At 39.0% G+C, this 24,713-nt stretch overlaps 1 protein-coding gene across 4 annotated transcripts in view; it reads left to right on the top strand.

The window, feature by feature from the left end:
• Positions 1–13,152, top strand: part of ACAA2 (acetyl-CoA acyltransferase 2) — a 30,483-nt gene extending 17,331 nt beyond the window's left edge. For all 4 annotated transcript variants that reach the window (XM_512127.7, XM_063795669.1, XM_009433984.4 and 1 more), the window contains exons 4-10: positions 860–976; positions 2,314–2,461; positions 4,321–4,496; positions 5,044–5,173; positions 9,270–9,340; positions 11,311–11,465; positions 12,729–13,152. In XM_512127.7, the coding sequence (XP_512127.3) occupies positions 860–976; positions 2,314–2,461; positions 4,321–4,496; positions 5,044–5,173; positions 9,270–9,340; positions 11,311–11,465; positions 12,729–12,813 (882 nt within the window). In that variant the 3' untranslated portion in view covers positions 12,814–13,152. The remainder of the gene's footprint in view (positions 1–859; positions 977–2,313; positions 2,462–4,320; positions 4,497–5,043; positions 5,174–9,269; positions 9,341–11,310; positions 11,466–12,728) is intronic.
• Positions 13,153–24,713: the final 11,561 nt, after the last annotated feature.

The raw sequence follows: 24,713 nt of genomic DNA, 5'->3' as shown, positions 1-24,713 counted from the left end.
AGGCACTGAATAAAGACCGTGAGGCAAGCAGGAAATCTCAAGAATTTAGGAGAGGATAAGGAAATGTATTTTATTTCAAAGGAAGTGAATGATGCTGTTAGTAGAAGTACAAACTAGTTTGACCTTTTTAAAGGACAGTTGGTTAAATACATTTGTTTCTTTGAGCGCAGAGAAGAAAGTGAAATCCAATTTCATTTGTAAAAGTCTTCATTTTATTACAAACAAAATAAGAGCCAGAGGCGTATTTTAATAAAACAATTTTCACATTAATTTGTTTCTATAACGATATATCTTAAATAGTGACCTCGGTTTTCCTAGTAATAATTTTAAGAACCATCAGGTTCATAGAGGCTCATTATTTGCTCCTTTTCTGAGAAAGGCAAACAGTGGAAAGTGTTGGAAGAATGAAGTGGTTTCCTTTTTATGAGTCACCTAGATTGAACTAGTTCTTGTAAATCTCTGTTCTTGTTCAGATACATCCATTAATGGGATAAATTTTTCTTTTGCCTTTTTAAAGGGTTTGTCCTTTATTATCTGCTGTACGTTTATGCCAGATATCAATATCTGTTGATTTTCAAGATTTATATTGTGTTAAGAATTACTATTCTTAGCCACATGTAGGTAGGGCCTGTTACTCAGGCAAACATGATTGAAACCTTTTAGTTTTCTCCCCCTACATCTTGGTAATGGATACTTTAGCATTTGCTTTACAGTTACTTTAAAAGCATTTCCTTTTGAGACACTGTAAGTTACAGTACAATATTTGTTCGATTTACCATTAATTTGTAAAATCAGTGTTTCTTAATACATTGTTTGGGTATGGTAAAAGGAGTTTTTATTACTGTTTGTTTTTAAATAGGAAATTTGTGTTAAAGAAGCTGAAGTTGTTTTATGTGGAGGAACCGAAAGCATGAGCCAAGCTCCCTACTGTGTCAGAAATGTGCGTTTTGGAACCAAGCTTGGATCAGATATCAAGGTTGGAACCATAAAAATTTAAAAGAATTAGTTCTTATTAGCATTATATAAGTACTTTTAATAACATACCTTTTTATGGGAGAGAAAACTAATTTTGAAGCCAATTTCGTTGATGAGGATTGGCAAGATATGAATGATTAGAAGTTTGTAAACTATTTCAAAACTCTATTTTGGTGGTTAGTTTTGACATTTTAACCCATATGAAATTAGATTCTATCTATCTCAGCAGACCTCTAGTAGTATAATTATCCTGTGTAAGTGGCCATAGGCATGGGAGAGATGGAGGAAGGGAAGAAGTAGATTAAAAAGATAGACAAAAGAGTGAATTAATCTCACTACTAAACAATTAGTAATCTGAGTAATTAAATCTTTAACGTGACTTATAGAAGTTTTATTTCTGGGACAGTCTCAGAATAGATTTCTTCATCATCACAGAAAACGTCTTTGAATACAGATTATATTGTCCCAAATCAAACAAAAACTGATTCTTTTATCTTTGAGAGCTACAACTTGAGAATGATGGTACAATACTGATAAAGAATGATGTTTTCTTCTCATTCCCATGTGAAAGGGCTACTGACATTTTATATTTTTTAGCATTTTCTATAGTAATGTTTGACTCCCACTGTTCACCCTGTTTCTCACCTGGCCTTTTTGGAAGTTGAAAGGAATGGGACTTAAGAGACTCTATGTGGATTTTAGCCACCAAACACATTTGAGATATCTTTTATGAAGACAGGTCAGTGAGTTAAATGTTGATGAGGCAGCAAAGTGGGGCACACTTACCAGAGACTAACTACTTGAATAATAATTAACAACCTTTCTGTAACTCTGGAAACCTGTCCCAAGATCTTTTCAGCCTCATAGTAACCGATAGAACCAGCTATTCCTGTTACTGAGGCACAGGATGAAAAAGAAAAACAGATAATACTCTTTATTACAGAGCTCAGGGCTGGTTTACAAAGATGGCTATAAGAAAACATTGCATGAAGACTCATTGTCAGGTTTTCTACAAAATATGACCTTGAGGATTTAATTTTTGATCGTAGGGTAACTTCTGTGATCTCACCATGCACATCTAGTCCTGTTAGCTGTTCTTAGACCCCCACATTTAGAGAGGGACAGAGAATGTGTGCATTTTATTTTGTGACATTGAATGTTTTCAAAAACATTGCATGTTTTTAAAAAATATCCCATAACTGAATATGAATAGTGGTTATCAGAAAGTCTTAATTTTACTTTTGTTTATTGGAAGTGTTGATTATTTAAAGAAATTATAACATATTACTTTTAAAAGGTAATGCCTTAACAAGTCACTTTATTAATGTCTTTTAATAGCTGGAAGATTCTTTATGGGCATCATTAACAGATCAGCATGTCCAGCTCCCCATGGCAATGACTGCAGAGAATCTTGCTGTAAAACACAAAATAAGCAGAGAAGAATGTGACAAATATGCCCTGCAGTCACAGCAGAGATGGAAAGCTGGTGAGTGAAACTGGAAAGTATCAGTATCTATAGAATAAATATCTATAGGAAATATTTTCATCATTTCTATTATGGTTATATAATATTTACAAATCATACCTTTAAGAATTATTACATCTTTTCATTATTCCTTTGTCTTTAGATGATCAGATATTTTATTAATTATTGCAAAGTTAACTAGGAATTTCTCTTTTGAAAAAGTTAGTACTACTTAAAAAGTGGTATTGCTACTTGACCCTAGATGGACCCTTGAGTTTTGTGCTGAACTGGTCCTGTTGTCAGTAGAACATGATGAGGAATACGATACACTCTGTCAGAGGTGATAGCTCACTGTGGCAACTGGAATATAGAGGATGTCCTCTCCCACAAGCCATATCATAATCATAAGAAGGGGTAATGTATTTGGAAAAGACCCACTGGGTCTTTTATGCTTTCCTTCTGCCACTCCTAATTAAGAATCATTGTACCTGACTCAGAGACTTAGAACTAGTCCGAGACTCTAGTTAGAGTGCCCTGGTGTAGCACAGCAGGTTGCTATAGAGCCGGTCCAAAACAGGCAAATGTGACAGCAGTTCTTTTAGCAGTGCAGCAAGTTGAAGAAATGTGATATTTAAAAAATTAAACTGTTAAAGCAAGTGGAAACTCTTATTTAGGAATATTAAATGCTTGAAGTAATGAGGATAAAGAGTCCATCTTAGCATTTCAGAAGGATAAGTGGAATACAGCTGATGCCATCTAACTCATCTGTGTTTTTTTACTTATATGTTCATAGTGGAAGAGGATTGGTCTAGAAGTCAAGAGTTCTCAGTTCTGTTTCTACTTCTACCATGCACAAGTTATCAAGCTCAGTCATATCATTTATTCACTGAACCTCTGTAAGATAGAGATAACAATATTTGCCTTCCCTATTTATCTAATAAGGTTGTTTTAAAACCAAATAAGGGCATATAAGGAAAGTATTTTGCCAATTGTAAAGTGATATGAAAATTAAGGTTAGTATTATTCCTGACCCTATTTCCAAAGCTATAGATTACTACAGTACATTCTAGTCAGTGGAGGTCAAAGTAGGTAAGATGTTTTACTTATAATTGTATTAGTGATTGCTCCCATAATTTCTTCAGGTTGCCTATCACTATTAAGTTTCAGTTAGATTACTTTGTGGCATAGACAACTTGGTAACTTTTTAATTGCTTACCTCACCAAAAGAAGTTTAAAAGGGGTATTAAGTCCATTTATTGCCATTACATCTATAGCAAACAGACAGATGCTGCTAACAGTCTTAGCAGTACCTGGTGAAAAAAAATTGTGGTTAAAAAAATATAATTTGTAAAAATATAATTTTTAAAAGATGCAAAATGCATCTACATAAACACATGACAGTATCGTAAATCCTCCAATACGGAAGGTAAGTTGTGTAAGTAAATAGTAAAGACTCAGGCTGAGCGTGGTGGCTCATATCTGTAATCCCAGCACTTTGGGAGGCCAAGGAGGGTGGATCACGAGGTGGTGAGTTCTAGGCTAGCATGGCCAACATGGAGAAACCCCGTCTCTACTAAAAATATAAAAAAAATTAGCCGGGCATGGTGGTGGGCACCTATAATCCCAGCTACTGGGGAGGCTGAGGCAGGAGAATCACTTGAACCCGGGAGGCAGAGTTTGCAGTGAGCCGAGACTGTGCCGTTGCACTCCAGCCCAGGCGACAATGTGAGACTCCATCTCAAAAATTAATAAAGACTCAATATTAAAGTAGACTAGACTGTGAGGAAAAGGTAGATCAGAAATTAAATTGAATAATATGTTTGATTTATTTTCATGTTTCTCTCTTTTATTCTTATGATAGTCTCTCTACTATTTTTCAGCTAATGATGCTGGCTACTTTAATGATGAAATGGCACCAATTGAAGTGAAGACAAAGAAAGGAAAACAGACAATGCAGGTAGACGAGCATGCTCGGCCCCAAACCACCCTGGAACAGTTACAGAAACTTCCTCCAGTATTCAAGAAAGATGGAACTGTTACTGCAGGGAATGCATCGGTTGGTATCACCACACAGATTAGCTTGAATTCTTCCTGGTGTGTTCAACAAAAATAATCATGAAGTATCTTGTAAATACTTTTTATGCCAGTCTTTAGTTGTTTAGCTTAAACTAATAGTGTTCATATTCAATTAATTTAGGTTTTCATAGTCCCACACAAAATCTTTTCATATTTATATAATACTCTTCTGATTTCTTAATTTTTTCAGAACTAAGAAATTTCAGAAACAAATCTATCTGGCTTATTTTGGTTTTCAAACTTTTTTTTTTTCTCATGCATACAGTTTATCGTATTTCTTCTTACATCTACTCACATCTAGATAAGTTTTTCCTTGACACCCTTTTCCTTGTTCTTTAGTAAAGTTGTATTCTGTGCCTTAAAAAATCTCCTTCATCCACCACAGTACCGCTTTTCTAATTGTATCTCACACTGTGCACTGGCTTCCTATGTACTGCCATATTCCTAATACTACTAGTCCATTAGTTCAAACCTTGATTAACTGGATTATTTTAGCCTTTAGTTAATCTAGTATTTTTATTTTCAAGGGTGTAGCTGATGGTGCTGGAGCTGTTATCATAGCTAGTGAAGATGCTGTTAAGAAACATAACTTCACACCACTGGCAAGAATTGTGGGCTACTTTGTATCTGGATGTGATCCCTCTATCATGGGTATTGGTAAGTTTATAGTAAAACAAACTGGTTCTATAATATTTCTGGAGGTAAGTCTTCTTTGGCATTCAGAGTCCTGAAAAAGTGGCCAAACCAAGGTCACCTGTAGAGAAAAGAAGATTGGTAATCAGTTTAAATAAAAAATCTTTATGAAGAACTGTCCTAGACACAATAGAAAAACCAAGACCGTGTAAACTCCGTGGAGGAAGTAATCATATCTTAGTGTCCATTTGAGATTTAAAAAATCAACACACAGTAATTATATCTTATTGTTCCTTTGAGAGTTTAGAAATCAACACAGAAAATAACAGAATTACGTGATCCTGACAAGATAAAATAAATTATGAGATGGGAGAAATCCTGGGGTGAAACAGAGAAGGCTGTATGAAGAAGGTGGTATCGCAGCTCCTTGCTGGTTGTTTTACACACATTCAGTCTTCCCACGTCTCCAGTAAGGGAGACTTCTTTGTGAATGAGAAAATTGAGGCTTAGGGAGGTTGTCTTACAAGGTTCCAAATCAGTAAGTGACAGCCAGGGTGTGACTCCAAGTCTCTCTGAAATCAAGTGCTCTCTTCACTGTGAGTTAAACGCATAGTCTCAGGAAGTCAAATTAATATTCCTCTTGCTCAGGTGAGTATTAGCAAAATAAAGACTTATAATTAGATTGGTAAAATACTAGCTGGAAAAAATTTGGAAGTCCATAAACATGTATAGTCTTGGCTTAAAATATTTGATTTAGAAGTAGAACAAAGAGCTTTTTGCTGGATGCACTCCTAGGAACCACACATGATGCTGAATTTTAATAGTTCCTGTCATTCTCTGGGGGAACAGGGAACCAATTAGGTGCCTCACTTAGAAAAATAAAATTTGGTGCTCAGTAGCTTTGATATATCCCACCTACATATAACCTCCCACTCTAAGGAAAAGCCTGCCCTAGGGTATAGATTTCAGATTGTTTAGCCCTTTTTTGAATAACTAAATTGTTTTCTGAGGTGGGTTCCAAGAGAGGAGGAGGAGGATAACCTGTTACTGACCTGCCATCTCAGAGATCCTTCAGTGTAAGCCTACAGGTTCTACTCGAACAATACCACTTACACTGACTTGGGATTAATACTCAACCATATTTGCTGCCATGTCCCTCAGAGAAGACATATCTCTGTATAGAGTTCCTAAGAAAAAAAGCTGGCATGTTCATATTTTGTCATCTTTCACTATGTGTCTCAAATTTATGTCAGCAAGAACTGCAAGATATTTTGACACATATGAAAAGTCAATCTTAAGCTTATTAGCTTTTGGCTATCCACTATTGGCAAAAGATAACTTTTGTCTTAGAAATGGAAGGTGGTGGAAAAATTAAACATCCGTATGTTGTTATGGCATTTATTATTTTCATATCTAGGGCAGTGGTTCCCAACCTCAGATGATTGTCAAAATCCACTCATAACCCCCACACCCTTAGATTTTGTTTCAGTAAGTCCAGAGTGGAGCCCAAGAGCAGAGTTGGTTTTGTTTTTTGTTTTTGACACAGAGTCTCGCTTTGTCACCCAGGCTGGAGTGCAGTGGCGTGATCTCAGCTCACTGCAACCTCATTCTTCCCAGTAGCTGGGATTACAGGTGCCCGCCCCCACGCCTGGCTAATTTTTGTATTTTTAGCAGAGACAGGGTTTTTCCACGTTGGCCAGGCTGATCTCAAACTACTGACCTCAGGTGATCCGCCCACCTCAGCCTCCCAAAGTGCTAGGATTACAGGCGTGAGCCACCACGCCCAGCCCAAGAGCAGAGTTGGTTTTTTTCCTGCATACACCTAGATGCTTTTGATGATCAAACAAATGTATGTGACATGGGTTGGCTATTTTATACTCCTTTTTCAGTTTAACCTTATTTAATAGGTTCTGGTAGATTAGCATAGCCAGTGAGCCAAGAAAGTGTTGTTTTCCTTCCTTCTGTTCCTGGGCCTGAATATTTGCCCTAAAGTACAAAGAATGCCCCTGTGGTAGGATTGTCATTTTTCCTCAGGGCTTGAACAGAGCTGTACATTCCAGATGTCCCACTGTATCAGCTGCCCCCTTCATCTAGAAGTTTGGCTGTCACTTGTATATAGTGATGGGATTAAACAAAGTAACTCGTTGAAGCATCCCAGATGAATAAGTGGGGAGAATAAGTTATTAAGTATCTAGTGGGAACTGGTTTGTTAATCTAACTTACAAGAATAGTGGTCCTCAGTTCTATGATTACCTAATGACTAGCAATCCTTAGCCCTGCAGAATAGCTGCAGACCAAAAAAAGGGGGAAAGCCATGACTTGAAAAGAATAGTACTGGTTCTGAGGAAATACACAGCTATAGAAAGACAGCACTCCCTGGAACTCCTCAGGGGTGGCAATGGTAGAGGTTGGTGGGTGGAACTTTGAGCCTCTTCAGCTGGAGCAGTCTGGCATTATCTATTACTTGTCATCATATGCAAAAAGAATTCTGATGCTTAAAGAGAAAAAGGTGGAAAACCCATTCAGAGTGCTATTGATGAGTAGCTTGTTGCCCAGAGAGATGCACAAAGTCGCACAGCTATTAGTGACAGGAACCAGGACTAGAAATAAGGTCTCCTTTTCCTAACAAGAATACTAAACCTTCCTGAAGTCCCAGTAAATAACAGTGGTCTGGGAAGAGTCCTTTAAAAATCGAGTTATGGCCTAGCATATTGTTACGGTGGATTCTGAGTTAAAGTGAAAGTACGAGTCATGCTTGCTGTGTTGTTTATGCAGACAAGGAAGTGTGTACAGTGGTCTGAACATTGTCCACCTTTTATGTGTCTGTCACCACTGTTGGCTACTTCATCCCCTCACCAGGCTGGATAACTGATGCTTTACTACTGACTACCCATCTCATTTTCATGATTTCGTGCTTTAGACATACAAAGAGAATCTGGAATCAGATCCTGTAGTAAATCAGTAGCCACATGAAACTGGCATTTTAAATTGAAGTGCATTAACTGGATAGTCCTAATCAATAAGCACGTGGTTTGTTGTCCAAAGAGTATTTTAACTACGTGACAAAATAAATATTATATTTAGGTTTCATTATGCCTTTCTTGTAAAGACTGATTTTCCATTTTATAAGGTAAAATGCTTGTGAAACTTGATGCAGAATATTTGACTACTTGAATTCAGCAGAACATACTACATATTTTTCTTTGTAGACATTTTTGGCAGTTTCATTCTTTAAGAACAAGTAGAGAAGTAGATAATCTTCTCTACCCAAATTTTTTACCTTTTGAGAAAAAATATGGATTTACTTAAATTATGAGCAATATTAAACTCTCATTACATCATCAGAAATCTGGGAGCTAAAGTTTATTTCAGAAGTCTTATTAGATGGAGTTGCATTTCTTAAATTAGGAGTTATGTTTTATTTAAATTTCCTGCCTACCCTTGGAGTTGTAAACATCACCTTACTTCATAAAACCTTCCCTGAAGTGCCTCATAGTCTCCCATCTCTCTCTGTGCCCATGTGGAGATACTGCTATTTCTTGTCTTTTATCCAAATGGGCCTGAAAATTCAGAGTGTAGCCACAGTAACTTCTGTGCTGTGAATGCATATGGCTTGGATCCCAAGTAGAGCACTCAGTCTGCCTTGCTCTTTGATATCAATTATAATCTATTAATATAACTAAAATCCCATATATGGACTCCTTTGGCTGTTTTCAATCTTAAAGCCGTTTATGGTAGAACTTTTCATGTAATTCTCTTATCTGCAGTTTGAATGTATAAACAACTTTTCACCTTGGTTCCATTTTATTTTTATTATTATTATTATTTTTTCTTTTTTAGAGATGGGGTCTTGCTGTGTTGCCCAGGAGGCTAAAGTGATCCTCCCACTTCAGCCTCCCAAAGTACTGAGATTACAGGCATGAGCCACCATGCCTGGGCCCTTTTTCTGCCTCTTTATGGTCACTTCATTTAATAGGTATGGTCAAGGTAGTAAGATTTGTGGCTACTAATAACTGCCGCATTATTTCTTCCTTACTTGGAAAGAAGGAGAAGCTTGATACATAAATATAAGATGACATTTATTTCTATATTTTTATAGAAGATTTTTATTATTATATAGGTCCTGTCCCTGCTATCAGTGGGGCACTGAAGAAAGCAGGACTGTGTCTTAAGGACATGGATTTGGTAGAGGTAAGTGTTTTTTTTTTTTTTTTTTTTTTTAAACAACATGAATAAACCATGTACTTTTATAGCATAAATGACTTTAATTTGGTTTCATTGCTCCTTGAATTTCACTGTAGTTAGCCTTTCCAAATGATGTACATCTAAATAAATAGTACCTTCATTAGATGCCTTGTGTTGATACTTTTCCCCACCTGGTTAACATGCTTTACTTATATTTGAATATTCAAACTGCCTGATTTCTCTTACTCAAGTATAAATTCCTGGGAATTTCTTACTACTTTATAAAACTGTTACATTTTAGACTATTAACATGCCTGTTGAATATTAGATAAGGTGGGAGAAAAGTAACTTTAACTTAATAGATTAAAGTGAAAAAATATATGTAAAATAATTGACATAATAGAAAAGCAATATTTAGTGCCAAATCTACAAGTTTCTTGCCCTTCTCGCCAGATAGAGCCCCCTCCCTTAAATGTATCTTTGGCTTTTATACGATAGTTGTAGCTTGATTTGGGATGCACCTATCATAATTTTTGACACCGGAACTTAAATTTATTGAGTGATTTCTTTTTAAATGTTAGTATTGGAACTAAAGTGTTTTAAGCATAATTAAAAGAAGAGGTGGAGAAACATTTAAAGATGGTTATATACATTCCACACGTTTGGAATATTTGAAAATTTTAGGTGATTAAGCATGTGATGCCTGGCATTGGGAAATAACTAATAGAACAAAGGAAATCTATTTAACTTGATAGAGAAGGGGTAGGCACAGGTGTGATTTCCTCTATGATAATCTCTCACACAGGAAACCATGATTTCAGACAAATGGTTTATCCTTAAATCTCTTCCACTTTTAGCAGATCACAGTTCAGAGCCTCAAAGAGGCTGTTTAATTTATTATATTTGTGTCAGCAAATAGGTACCACTAAATTTCTCACTTTAGACTTCACATTTAAAACTATTAAACTATATCAACTTTGGGAAGTTGTTCATAATCATTTGGAAATGTATACATTCTCAAGGACATAACTCAGACCATAGTTTTCCTAGGTTCAAAAGCCTAGTTTCACTACCTATTCTAGGTCTCTTAGTACCTCCTTGAAGATGGCTCTGTATATAGAGTAGAAAGATAATGGTGGATCTAAGCACATATGAGGCACCATCTTGAGAGACCACAAAGTATAGTAGGAAAGAGCACAAGACTGAATTTTATCCCAACTCTGCAAAAGTTACCTTTCTTAGAATGAGTTTCCTTATCTATAAAATTCCTGAATTAAGATCATATGATAATACAGTACTATAAACTTAAGGTAATTGCCAGTTTGTGTAAGTATAACATAATATACTTTTCAGTTCTGCCACATTTCAACATAGTAACTGTTCCCTTTATGTACGTGGCTTTGAAGGTTTATTCTTTGTTGTGTGTCAGCTTCTTGGAAGGATAGCTCCTAGTACTGCATAATAATAATAATACTTGCAACCACTTATTGAGTACTTGCCATGTTTCAGGTAATACACTGGACACTTAATACTCATGATTTTATCTAACTGTGACAGTGACTCTTAGCATGATACCACAGTTACATTTTCACACGCGGAAACGTGAATTTAAAGAGTTTAAAGAATATGCATAAGGTCACACCCTAACAAATGGTATAGCCAATATTTGAACCATCCATCCAGTTCTAAAACCTGTGGGCTTTCTACAATATCCCACTGTGTCTGGAATGTGTCAATTTATGGGATTACTGAGAAGTTCCTCTAAGGGATGCATTTGACTAAAAGTATTATTTAGTAAATATACACATTTTAAACCTGATAGCTTTATGCAGAATGATTGTAGATAAAATAACTTTGCGAGGTAATTTAAATAGGAAGAAACAGCAGACTTAGCTGTTGATAGGACTGGACCATTCTCATTTAAAAATTAGTTTGTGAGTAAGGATTTTTGTTAGTGCTCTAATTTTTGTTTTAAGGTGAATGAAGCTTTTGCTCCCCAGTACTTGGCTGTTGAGAGGAGTTTGGATCTTGACATAAGTAAAACCAATGTGAATGGAGGAGCCATTGCTTTGGGTCACCCACTGGGAGGATCTGGATCAAGAATTACTGCACACCTGGTTCACGAATTAAGGTATTTGCTAGAAATAGCTGCATTTCAGATTTGCTGTTTTTTATAGAAATGCATGGATTTAGGTTTCTCCAGAACACTCCAACATTTTTCATTCTTCTTCATGTCTCCTGCACTGGCTGTTACCAGGAACAAGTTACTTGGGCAGTGCTTTTCATCTGGTCTCATAGATGAGTCAGTCACCTTGTTAGTGGCTTTGCACTTAAGAACCAAGCTCTTCCTCTGTGTGTCCAGTCTCTGTGCCCACTCAGCTTGTGTTCACTGCATGAGCAGATAATGAGGCCCTGCTTCTCATGGCACTTGTATTTTAGTGCCAGTTACAGGAGTAAAATAAATCTATTTTAGAAAAAAAAAGTACTGAGTGAGTACTGATCTAGATGCCATAATTTATGAAATCTAAGCAAACTGACATTTGGGTCTAAGTTTTTCTTTTCACTGCTTGCAGGGTTCCAGGAGGAACCTTTTGGGTGTTTGGTGCTTTTCAGTTTTGATAGATAGTACCAGAAGGAGGAGCTCTTCTATTTTTGGAATATTTTGCTCTGTAGAAAAATTGCAAACAAAACCAAGTAAGTCAGGCTGAAAAATTACTCTGACTCCCTGTTAGGCCAGGGGAAATGTGACTCTTATTTCACTTAATGATTCACTGAGTTGAAATAGGTGATTGCCACATACAAAAGTAATTCCTGGATAATTTTCTCGAAGTCGTCATATTAGGAGTGAGGAGTACTTTAAAAGAGTCTAATTTTTATGAAAGGGACATGGATAGTTTCTAAATTATCTGCCCTTTCATAGGGACAAACTTTATTAATTACATTTCTTCTAAGATGCCGTGAGGCTCTCACACTATATAAATCAAATATATAAATCAAAGGAGCTTAATGTTCATCCCCTTCCCCAGCTTCCCATTTATGCAGTTACCTCCTCTTCTCACTCCTTTCCCGTAACACACACAAGCTTCTGTATGTGTTTCATATACCCTAAATCCACTCTATAACCCTAAATCCACTCATCTCCTTTTTAGTTTGCCTCCCTCTTGTGGTGTTTTTTCTTTGTTTTTGTTTTTTGTTTTTTGTTTTTTTTGATTAAAAACTTTCAGCTTTCCAAAGTCTGTTGCCTGTTGTAATTATACCAAAATTGAGGACTGGGGAAAAGATTGAGCAGATGAGCTGAATAAGGATGAGTAATGCAGATGTGATTGTTATTAGTTCTATTTCATTAATCTGATTTTTTATTAGAGTAGATTTCAGTCACTGCTTTCTTTTTCAGGCGTCGAGGTGGAAAATATGCCGTTGGATCAGCTTGCATTGGAGGTGGCCAAGGTATTGCTGTCATCATTCAGAGCACAGCCTGAAGAGACCAGTGAGCTCACTGTGACCCACCCTTACTCTACTTGGCCAGGCCACAGTAAAACAAGTGACCTTCAGAGCAGCTGCCACAACTGGCCATGCCCTGCCATTGAAACAGTGATTTTGATCAAGCCATGGTGACACAAAAATGCATTGATCATGAATAGGAGCCCATGCTGGAAGTACATTCTCTCAGATTTGAACCAGTGAAATATGATGTATTTCTGAGCTAAAACTCAACTATAGAAGACATTAAAAGAAATTGTATTCTTGCCAAGTAACCACCACTTCTGCCTTAGATAATATGATTATAAGGAAATCAAATAAATGTTGCCTTAACTTCAGTTAATATTTTCCTGTCATTTATATTTTTAAAAATTTTAAATTGTGATAAGATACACATTACATAAACTTTACCATCTTAACCCTTTTTCAGCGTACAATTCACTGGTATTAAGTAGATTCACATTTTTATACAAACAAACATCCCCCAAACAAACATCCCCACTTTTTATCAACAGAACTTTTTCAGTCACCACACATGGAAACAATAACTCCTGATTCTCCCATCCCCCATCCCCTGACAACCACCAGTGTATTTTGTTTCTATAAATTTGATGACTCGAGGTACCTCATAAGTGAAATTATAAATATCCGTCCTTTCGTGACTGGCTTATTTTACTTTATATAATGTTCTCAAGATTCATCCACCTTATGGTGTAGCATGTGTCAGAATTTCCTTCTTTTTAAAGGCTGAATAATATTCCGCTGTGTGTATAAACCTTACTTCCTTCTTCCCAGCTTAAAGGCCATCTTTCATCCTTTATTTTCTCCCTTTAAAATGCCCCCACAACACTTCCATTGCTTTATTTGTTTGTTCTAAGACTGGATATCTAGTAGGGCAAGGCCCTATTCTTGTTAACGTCATCAAAGAGCCACTGGAAATTTTAATTAAGATTAAATTGAATTTATGGGTTATACATTTATTGGGGGGGAATTTTTTTTTTTTTTTGAGACGGAGTCTCGCTCTGTCCTCCAGGCTGGAGTGCAGTGGCGCGATCTCAGCTTACTGCAAGCTCCACCTCCTGGGTTCACGCCATTCTCCTGGCTCAGCCTCCCCAGGAGCTGGGACTACAGGCGCCTGCCACTACACCCGGCTAATTTTTTGTATTTTTAGTAGAGATGGGGTTTCACCGTGTTAGCCAGGATGGTCTCGATCTCCTGACCTCGTGATCCACCCGCCTCGGCCTCCCAAAGTGCTGGGATTACAGGCGTGAGCCACTGCACCCGGCCTTTTTTTTTTTTTTTTTTTTTTTTGAGATAGCATCTTGCTCTGTCACCCAGGCAGAATTGCAGTGGCACAGTCATAGCTCACTGAATAATAGATGTTAAATAATACTAGATGTTAAATAATAGTATCATAAGTACCTACACTGTTTCCTCAACCCTTTGCTTATATGGTTTCCTTCATTTGATTAAAAAGCTGGAGTGGCACATACATCCCCCTTTCTGTCATAGAGAGGCAGATGACAAGCGGCCCACCCACGGTTTGGGATAATGGACTAGTGGCAACAGGCAAGTCCAGCTTTTCTTGTTTGGTATCCTTACTGAGAAGAAGCAGGCTTCCTCTACTGTCATAAAAATATTAAAAAGTAAGAGCCCTGTATAATTTCTCATAATAAAACAATGTTTTGCAGAACATTTTGCTTTTTACATATTCTTCGTTTGTTGTAACTTATAATAAACTTTCTCTGTGGGATGAAATGACCAAGGCCACATGTTACCATCTTCTAGAAACACTAGTGATAGTTTATCAAGCCTATGAATTTCCAGTTGAAGAAGGAATTGTCGCCAATAGCTGAAGCAATCCGCTTCCCAGGGCATCTCCTGGCACAGGCCTTCGTAAAGGTTTATCGCTTTTCCCCATAAAGGTCTTGTGTAGTTTTGTTATCCAACTGAGACCTTTTTCCTATTTTCTTTTACATTTGATTATTGCTAATGAATAGCTTTTGGATATTATATATCTAGCCAGCTTGTGGAACCCTTTTATTATTTGAATCATGCAGATACTATCTCATTTATTTTTATTGCCTTTTTGCCTTGTGCTGAGACCACTGGTGCAGTACTGGAGGAAATAAAATGTGGTAATGCTCATATTCGTTCCTCACTAAGTTGATGCTTACAGTAGGTTTCTGATTGATAGATAATGCTTTATCAAGGTCAGGAAGTTTCCTTCTATTCTTAGTTTTCTTAAGGACTTTATGAGTGGTTCATTCATTCTTCACTCTAATCTTACTTGGCTGCCACCACTTAAGCCACAGTTCTCTTGCTCATGCCACCCTTTATGTTCATATTGCCAGAACTAGTGGAGATCTTTCTGTCTTCACCTTATTTGACTTCTCCAAAACATGACCCAGTTGACCACTCCTCCTTGAACTGACTTCTGTTCATGTCTCTGCTTTTCCACTGCCTCTCAGGCCATTCTTTTTCATCTTCTTAGGCAGCTGCTCCACTGCTGTGAGTTTCTTGGGATTGGTTTTTGGATTTGTGGCAATTTCTTTCTATGATTCTAAATACCATCACATTTGGCTGGGTGCAGTGGCTCATGCCTGTAATCCCAGCACTTTGGAGGCCAAGGCCAGAGGATCACATGAGCCCACGACTTCAAGACCAGTCTGGGCAACATAGTGAGACCACATCTGTACAAAACAAAAAACCAGAAAAATGAGCTGGGTGTGATGGCATGTGCCTGTAGTGCCAGCTGCTCAGGAGGCTGAGGTGGGAGGATTGTTTGAGCCCAGGAGGTTGAGGCTGCAGTGAGCCGTGATTGGGCCACTGCACTGAAGCTTGGGTGACAGAGTGAGACCCTGTTTCAAAGTACATACATATATACATACATAATATATCATCACATTTACATCCCAGCACTGGTCTCTACCTCCAGACTCCTGTAGCAAACTCCCGTCTTGACTTTTCTCACAGATGTCTTCTTAAACATGCCCTGAGCAGTAACTTTTATCATATCCCACTTAACCAGCTCCCTCTTCAAGTTCTTCTCAGTGCCAGTAGCTCAAGTCAGAAATCCAGGCATTTCCCTCAGTTCTACCCTCTCCCTCACTCTTCATCTCCAGTCTATCAGCAAGTATTATCCGTTCTTCCAAGATACAGCTCAAATACATCCATTTCTTCCCCTCTCCACCTCCACTACTGTGGTCCTAAGCCACCAGAATCTCTTGCCTGGACAACCACAAGAGCTTTTAGAGGCTCCTACCTCCATTCTTACCCCTCTTCAGTCATTCTCTAAGAAGCCATCAGGAGCATCTTTTAAAAACTCAAACTATGGTGACTCTAACGTGATCTCAGGCCACTCCTCTAGCTCCCAGTGCTTCAGACAAATGGCCTTTCTGGGGACGGCTTGCACACCATGCTCTTTCATGTCATAGGGCTTTGGCAGATGTTCTTTCCTGTGCCTTTCTGGGCCTGGGTCCTGCTCACCAAGTCTCAGATGCTTCCTCTTCAGTCAGGTTCTCTGTTCACCCTAAGTTCCTCGCCCTGAGACTTTCCACTGTAGCACCCTGACCTTTATGGAACTTTCCTGAATTCATATTCACTTAGTAGTCCATTTACTGTCTCACTCCCTCATTAGACTGTAAACTCCATAAAGGCAAAGACTTCATGTGTTTAGCACAGCGCCTGGCACATGGTAGATGCACAATAATGTTGTTGATGGAATGAGTGCTTGGATGGATGGGTGAATGGATAGATGGACAGATGATGTTTGAAGAAATTATAGCATAAAAATTGCTTAATCTTCAAAGGATTAAGAGATGGATGGGGCCGGGCACAGTGGCTCACACCTGTAATCCCACCACTTTGGGAGGCTGAGGCGGGTGGATCACCTGATGTCAGGAGTTCGAGACCAGCCTGACCAACATGCTGAAACCCTGTCTCTACTAAAAATACAAAATTAGCTGGGTGTGGTGGCACATGCCTGTAATCCCAGCTGCTCAGAAGGCTGAGGCAGGAGAATCACTTGAACCCGGGAGGCAGAGGTTACAGTGAGCCGAGGTTGTGCCTTTGCACTCCAGCCTGGGCAACAAGAGCAAAACTCTGTCTCAAAAAACAAAAACAAAAAGATGATGGATAGGAGGCAGGACTAGATTACAGCTCCCACTCAGACGGATGGAGCAGTATGTGGAAACTAACATCATGAACTTTTGCTCCAAGAACTGGCAGGAACATACCAAGAAAGCTGAGACAATCCACAGACCCCTTTGTGAAGGAACTGGATCACTGCTGCAGGCTCCCTGAGACACCAAAAAACCGTGAGTCTGCTTGCTTTCTCAATGGGAAGGCTCGTGGTCTGGGGCAAGTTCTCAGCCCTGGTCTTCGGCTGTCTGAAAATAGACTCGGTGCTGTTGGCAAGGCATGGTGGGAGTGAGACCAGCCTTTAGGACTGTGGGCTGTGTGGAAGCAGGGTGAAGCCTGTGACTGCCGGCTTCCCACCACTTCCCTGACGACCTGTATGACTCAGCATAGGCAGCCATAATCCCCCTGGGAACATAACTCCATTGGCCTGGGAACCACACTCCCATCCCTTACAGCAGCTGCAGCAAGCCCTGCCCAAGGAGAATCTGAGTTCAGACATGTCCAACCCTGCCCCCACCTGGGGTCTTTCTCTACTTGCCCTGGTAGCCGAAGACAGATGTCATAATCTCTTGGGAGCTCTCTGGCCCTGCCCACTGCTTGAGAAACCTGAAAACCGGGTGTCCCCAGGGCAAGTTTGCATCCTCCCTATAATACTGCAGCTGATATGCTCTTGAAAGCACCACCTCCTGGCTAGAGGCCAACCAACACAAACCAGCACACTAAACAAAAATACAACCAAGGACCCTCACAGAGCCCACTTCACTCCCCTGCTACCTCCAACTGGAGCAAGTGCTGTTATCCACGGCTGAAAGACCTGAAGACAGATCACTTCCCCGGACTCTTTGCAGACATTCCCCGGTACCAGCCCAGAGCCTGGTAGCTTCACTGGGTGGCTAGACCCAGAAGAGCAAAAACAATCACTGCAGTTCGGCTCTCAGGAAGCCCTATTCCTAGGGGAAGGGGGAGAACACCACATCAAGTAAGCACCCTGTGGGACAAAAGAATCTGAACAGCAGCCCTTGAGTCCTAGATCTTCTCTCTGACATAGTCTACCCAAATGAGAAGGAAACAGAAAAACAATTATTGTAATATGATGAAACAAGTTTCTTTAACACCCCCAAAAGATCACACCAGCTCACCAGTAGTGGATCCAAACCAAGATGAAATCTCTGAATTGCCTGAAAAAGAATTCAGAAGGTCGATTATTAAGCTAATCAGGGAGACACCAGGGAAAGGTGAAGTCCAACTTAAAGAAATCAAAAACATGACATAGGATATGAAAGGAAAAGTCTTTAGTGAAATACATAGCATAAATAAAAAACAATAATGACTTCTGGAAACCAAGGACACACTTAGAGAAATGCAAAATGCACTGGAAAGTCTCAGCAATAGGATTGAACAAGTAGAAGAAAGAACATCAGAGCTCAAAGACAAGGCTTTCAAATTAACCCAATTCATCGAAGACAAAGAAAAAATAATTTAAAAAATGAACAAGCCGCCAAGAAGTTTCGGACTATGTTATATGTCCAAACCTAAGAATAATTGGTGTTCCTGAGGAAGAAGAGAAATCTAAAAGTTTGGAAAACATATTTGAGGGAATAATCGAGGAAAACTTCCCCAGTCTTGCTAGAAATCTAGACATCCAAATACAAGAATCTCAAAGAACACCTGGGAAATTCATCACAAAAAGATCATCACCTAGGCACATAGTCATCAGGTTATCTAAAGTCAAGACAAAGGAAAGAATCTTAAAAGCTGTGAGGCAAAAGCATCAGGTAACCTACAAAGGAAAACCTATCAGATTAACAGCAGATTTCTCAGCAGAAACCCCACAAGCTAGAAGGGATTGGGGGGGTCCTATTTTTAGCCTCCTTAAACAAAACAATTATCAGCCAAGAATTTTTAATCCAGCAAAACTAAGCTTCATAAATGAAGGAAGATTCAGTCTTTTCCAGACACATGCTGAGAATTTGCCACTACAAAGCCGGCACTACAAGAAGTGCAAAAAGGAGCTCTAAACCTTGAAACAAATCCTCAAAATGCACCAAAATAAAACCTCCTTAAAGCATAAATCTCACAGGACCTAAAAAACAATAACACAATGAAAAAAAACACACAGGTGTTCAGGCAACAAATAGCACAATTAATAGAATAGTACTTCACATCTCTACACTAACGTTGACTGTTAATGGCCTAAATGCTCCACTTAAAAGATACAGAATGGCAGAATGGATAAGAGTTCACCAACCAAGTTTCTGCTGTCTTCAGGAGACTAACATAACACATAAAGACTCACATGAACTTAAGGTAAGGGAAGGAAAAAGATATTCCATGCAAATGGACACCAAAAGCAAGCAGGAGTAGCTATTCTTACATAAAACAAAACAAACTTTGGAGCAAAAGAAGTTTAAAAAGACAAAGAGGGGCCGGGTGCAGTGGCTCATGCCTGTAATCCCAGCACTTTGGGAGGTGGAGGCAGGCAGATCACAAGGTCGAGATCGAGACAATCCTGGCCAATGTGGTAAAATCCTGTCTCTCCTAAAAATACAAAAATCAGCTGGGCATGGTGGTGTGTGCCCATAGTCCCAGCTACTTGGGAGGCTGAGGCAGGAGAATCACTTGAACTGGGGAGGCAGAGGTTACAGTGAGCCGAGACCTCACAACTGCACTCCAGCCTGGTGACAGAGTGAGACTCTGTCTCAAAAAACAAAACAAAACAAAACACAAAGAGGGACACTATATAATGATAAAAGGACTAGTCCAACAGGAAAATATCACAGTCCGAAATATATATGCACCTAACATTGGAGCTTCCAAATTTATAAAACAATGACTACTACACCTAAGAAATGAAATAGATGGCAACACAATAAAAGTGGGGAACTTCAGTACTCCACTGACAGCACTAGACAGGTCATCAAGACAGAAAGTCAACAAACAATGGACATAAACTATACCCTACAACAAATGGACTTAAGAGACATTTACAGAACACTCTACCGAACAACTGCAGAATATACATTCTATTCATCGGCACATGGAACATTCTCCAAGATAGACCATATGATAGGACACAAAACAAGTCTCAGTAAATTCAAGAAAATTGAAATTATATCAAGTACTGTCTCAGACTACAGTAGAATAAAATTGGAAATCGAGGAGCCAAGATGGCCGAATAGGAACAGCTCCGGTCTACAGCTCCCAGCGTGAGCGACGAAGAAGACGGGTGATTTCTGCATTTCCATCTGAGCTTTGAAGAGAGCAATGGTTCTCCCAGTACGCAGCCGGAGATCTGAGAACGGGCAGACTGCCTCCTCAAGTGGGTCCCTGACCCCTGACCCCCGAGCAGCCTAACTGGGAGGCACCCCCAAGCAGGGGCACACTGACACCTCACACGGCAGGGTACTCCAACAGACCTGCAGCTGAGGGTCCTCTCTGTTAGAAGGAAAACTAACAAACAGAAAGGACATCCACACCAAAAACCCATCTCTACATCACCATCATCAAAGACCAAAAGTAGATAAAAACCACAAAGATGGGGAAAAAACAGAACAGAAAAACTGGAAACTCTAAAAAGCAGAGCGCCTCTCCTCCTCCAAAGGAACGCAGTTCCTCACCAGCAACGGAACAAAGCTGGATGGAGAATGACTTTGATGAGCTGAGAGAAGAAGGCTTCAGACGATCAAATTACTCCGAACTACGGGAGGACATTCAAACCAAAGGCAAAGAAGTTGAAAACTTTGAAAAAAATTTACAAGAATGTATAACTAGAATAACCAATACAGAGAAGTGCTTAAAGGAGCTGATGGAGCTGAAAACCAAGGCTGGAGAACTACGTGAAGAATGCAGAAGTCTCAGGAGCCGATGCGATCAACTGGAAGAAAGGGTATCAGCGATGGAAGATGAAATGAATGAAATGAAGCGAGAAGGGAAGTCTAGAGAAAAAAGAATAAAAAGAAATGAGCAAAGCCTCCAAGAAATATGGGACTATGTGAAAAGACCACATCTACGTCTGATGGGTGTACCTGAAAGTGATGGGGAGAATGGAACCAAGTTGGAAAACACTCTGCAGGATATTATCCAGGAGAACTTCCCCAATCTAGCAAGGCAGGCCAATGTTCAGATTCAGGAAATACAGAGAACACCACAAAGATACTCCTCGAGAAGAGCAACTCCAAGACACATAATTGTCAGATTCACCAAAGTTGAAATGAAGGAAAAAATGTTAAGGGCAGCCAGAGAGAAAGGTCAGGTTACCCTCAAAGGGAAGCCCATCAGACTAACAGCGGATCTCTCGGCAGAAACCCTACAAGCCAGAAGAGAGTGGGGGCCAATATTCAACACTCTTAAAGAAAAGAATTTTCAACCCAGAATTTCATATCCAGCCAAACTAAGCTTCATAAGTGAAGGAGAAATAAAATACTTTACAGACAAGCAAATGCTGAGAGATTTTGTCACCACCAGGCCTGCCTTACAAGAGCTCCTGAAGGAAGCACTAAACATGGAAAGGAACAACCGGTACCAGCCGCTGCAAAATCATGCCAAAATGTAAAGACCATGGAGACTAGGAAGAAACTGCATCAACTAACGAGCAAAATAACCAGCTAACATCATAAGGACAGGATCAAATTCACACATAACAATATTAACTTTAAATGTAAATGGACTAAATGCTCCAATTAAAAGACACAGACTGGCAAATTGGATAAAGAGTCAAGACCCATCAGTGTGATGTATTCAGGAAACCCATCTCACGTGCAGAGACACACATAGGCTCAAAATAAAAGGATGGAGGAAGATCTACCAAGCCAATGGAAAACAAAAAAAGGCAGGGGTTGTAATCCTAGTCCCTGATAAAACAGACTTTAAACCAACAAAGATCAAAAGAGACAAAGAAGGCCATTACATAATGGTAAAGGGATCAATTCAACAAGAAGAGCTAACTATCCTAAATATATATGCACCCAATACAGGAGCACCCAGATTCATAAAGCAAGTCCTGAGTGACCTACAAAGAGACTTAGACTCCCACACATTAATAATGGGAGACTTTAACACCCCACTGTCAACATTAGACAGATCAACGAGACAGAAAGTCAACAAGGATACCCAGGAATTGAACTCAGCTCTGCACCAAGCAGACCTAATAGACATCTACAGAACTCTCCACCCCAAATCAACAGAATATACATTTTTTTCAGCACCACACCACACCTATTCCAAAATTGACCACATACTGGGAAGTAAAGCTCTCCTCAGCAAATGTAAAAGAACAGAAATTATAACAAACTATCTCTCAGACCACAGTGCAATCAAACTAGAACTCAGGATTAAGAATATCACTCAAAACCTCTCAACTACATGGAAACTGAACGACCTGCTCCTGAATGACTACTAGGTACATAACAAAATGAAGGCAGAAATAAAGATGTTCTTTGAAACCAATGAGAACAAAGACACAACATACCAGAATCTCTGGGACACATTCAAAGCAGTGTGTAGAGGGAAATTTATAGCACTAAATGCCCACAAGAGAAAGCAGGAAAGATCCAAAATTGACACCCTAACATCACAATTGAAAGAACTAGAAAAGCGAGAGCAAACACATTCGAAAGCTAGCAGAAGGCAAGAAATAACTAAAATCAGAGCAGAACTGAAGGAAATAGAGACACAAAAAACCCTTCAAAAAATTAATGAATCCAGGAGCTGGTTTTTTGAAAGGATCAACAAAATAGACCACTAGCAAGACTAATAAAGAAAAAAGAGAGAAGAATCAAATAGACGCAATAAAAAATGATAAAGGGGATATCACCACCGATCCCACAGAAATACAAACTACCATCAGGGAATACTACAAACACCTCTACGCAAATAAACTAGAAAATCTAGAAGAAATGGATAAATTCCTCGACACATACACTCTCCCAAGACTAAACCAGGAAGAAGTTGAATCTCCAAATAGACCAATAACAGGAGCTGAAATTGTGGCAATAATCAATAGCTTACCAACCAAAAAGAGTCCAGGACCAGATGGATTCACAGCCGAATTCTACCAGAGGTACAAGGAGGAACTGGTACCATTCCTTCTGAAACTATTCCAATCTATAGAAAAAGAGGGAATCCTCCCTAACTCATTTTATGAGGCCAGCATCATTCTGATACCAAAGCCAGGCAGAGACACAACCAAAAAAAAGAATTTTAGACCAATATCCTTGATGAACATTGATGCAAAAATCCTCAATAAAATACTGGCAAAACGAATCCAGCAGCACATCAAAAAGCTTATCCACCATGATCAAGTGGGCTTCATCCCTGGGATGCAAGGCTGGTTCAATATATGCAAATCAATAAATGTAATCCAGCATATAAACAGAGCCAAAGACAAAAACCACATGATTATCTCAATAGATGCAGAAAAGGCCCTTGACAAAATTCAACAACCCTTCATGCTAAAAATTCTCAATAAATTAGGTATTGATGGGACGTATTTCAAAATAATAAGAGCTATCTATGACAAACCCACAGCCAATATCATACTGAATGGGCAAAAACTGGAAGCATTCCCTTTGAAAACTGGCACAAGACAGGGATGCCCTCTCTCACCACTCCTATTCAACATAGTGTTGGAAGTTCTGGCCAGGGCAATTAGGCAGGAGAAGGAAATAAAGGGTATTCAATTAGGAAAAGAGGAAGTCAAATTGTCCCTGTTTGCAGATGAAATGATTGTATATCTAGAAAACCCCATTGTCTCAGCCCAAAATCTCCTTAAGCTGATAAGCAACTTCAGCAAAGTCTCAGGATATAAAATCAATGTACAAAAATCACAAGCATTCTTATACACCAATAACAGACAAACAGAGAGCCAAATCATGAGTGAACTCCCATTCACAATTGCTTCAAAGAGAATAAAATACCTTGGAATCCAACTTACAGGGTTGTGAAGGACCTCTTCAAGGAGAACTACAAACCACTGCTCAATGAAATAAAAGAGGATACAAACAAATGGAAGAACATTCCATGCTCATGGGTAGGAAGAATCAATATCGTGAAAATGGCCATACTGCCCAAGGTAATTTAGAGATTCAATGCCATCCCCCTCAAGCTACCAATGACTTTCTTCACAGAATTGGAAAAAACTACTTTAAAGTTCATATGGAACCAAAAAAGAGCCCACATCGCCAAGTCAATCCTAAGCCAAAAGAACAAAGCTGGAGGCATCACACTACCTGACTTCAAACTATACTACAAGGCTACAGTAACCAAAACAGCATGGTACTGGTACCAAAACAGAGATATAGATCAATGGAACAGAACAGAGCCCTCAGAAATAATGCCACATATCTACAACTATCTGATCTTTGACAAACCTGAGAAAAACAAGCAATGGGGAAAGGATTCCCTATTTAATAAATGGTGCTGGGAAAACTGGCTAGCCATATGTAGAAAGCTGAAACTGGATCCCTTCCTTACACCTTATACAAAAATCAATTCAAGATGGATTAAAGACTTACATGTTAGACCTAAAACCATAAAAACCCTAGAAGAAAACCTAGGCAATACCATTCAGGACATAGGCATGGGCAAGGACTTCATGTCTAAAACACCAAAAGCAATGGCAACAAAAGACAAAATTGACAAATGGGATCTAATTAAACTAAAGAGCTTCTGTACAGCAAAAGAAACTACCATCAGAGTGAACAGGCAACCTACAAAATGGGAGAAAATTTTTGCAACCTACTCATCTGACAAAGGGCTA

Source organism: Pan troglodytes, chromosome 17, assembly GCF_028858775.2.
Source record: "Pan troglodytes isolate AG18354 chromosome 17, NHGRI_mPanTro3-v2.0_pri, whole genome shotgun sequence".
Lineage (NCBI taxonomy): Eukaryota > Metazoa > Chordata > Mammalia > Primates > Hominidae > Pan > Pan troglodytes.
This window is presented reverse-complemented; position numbering and strand designations above follow the sequence as displayed.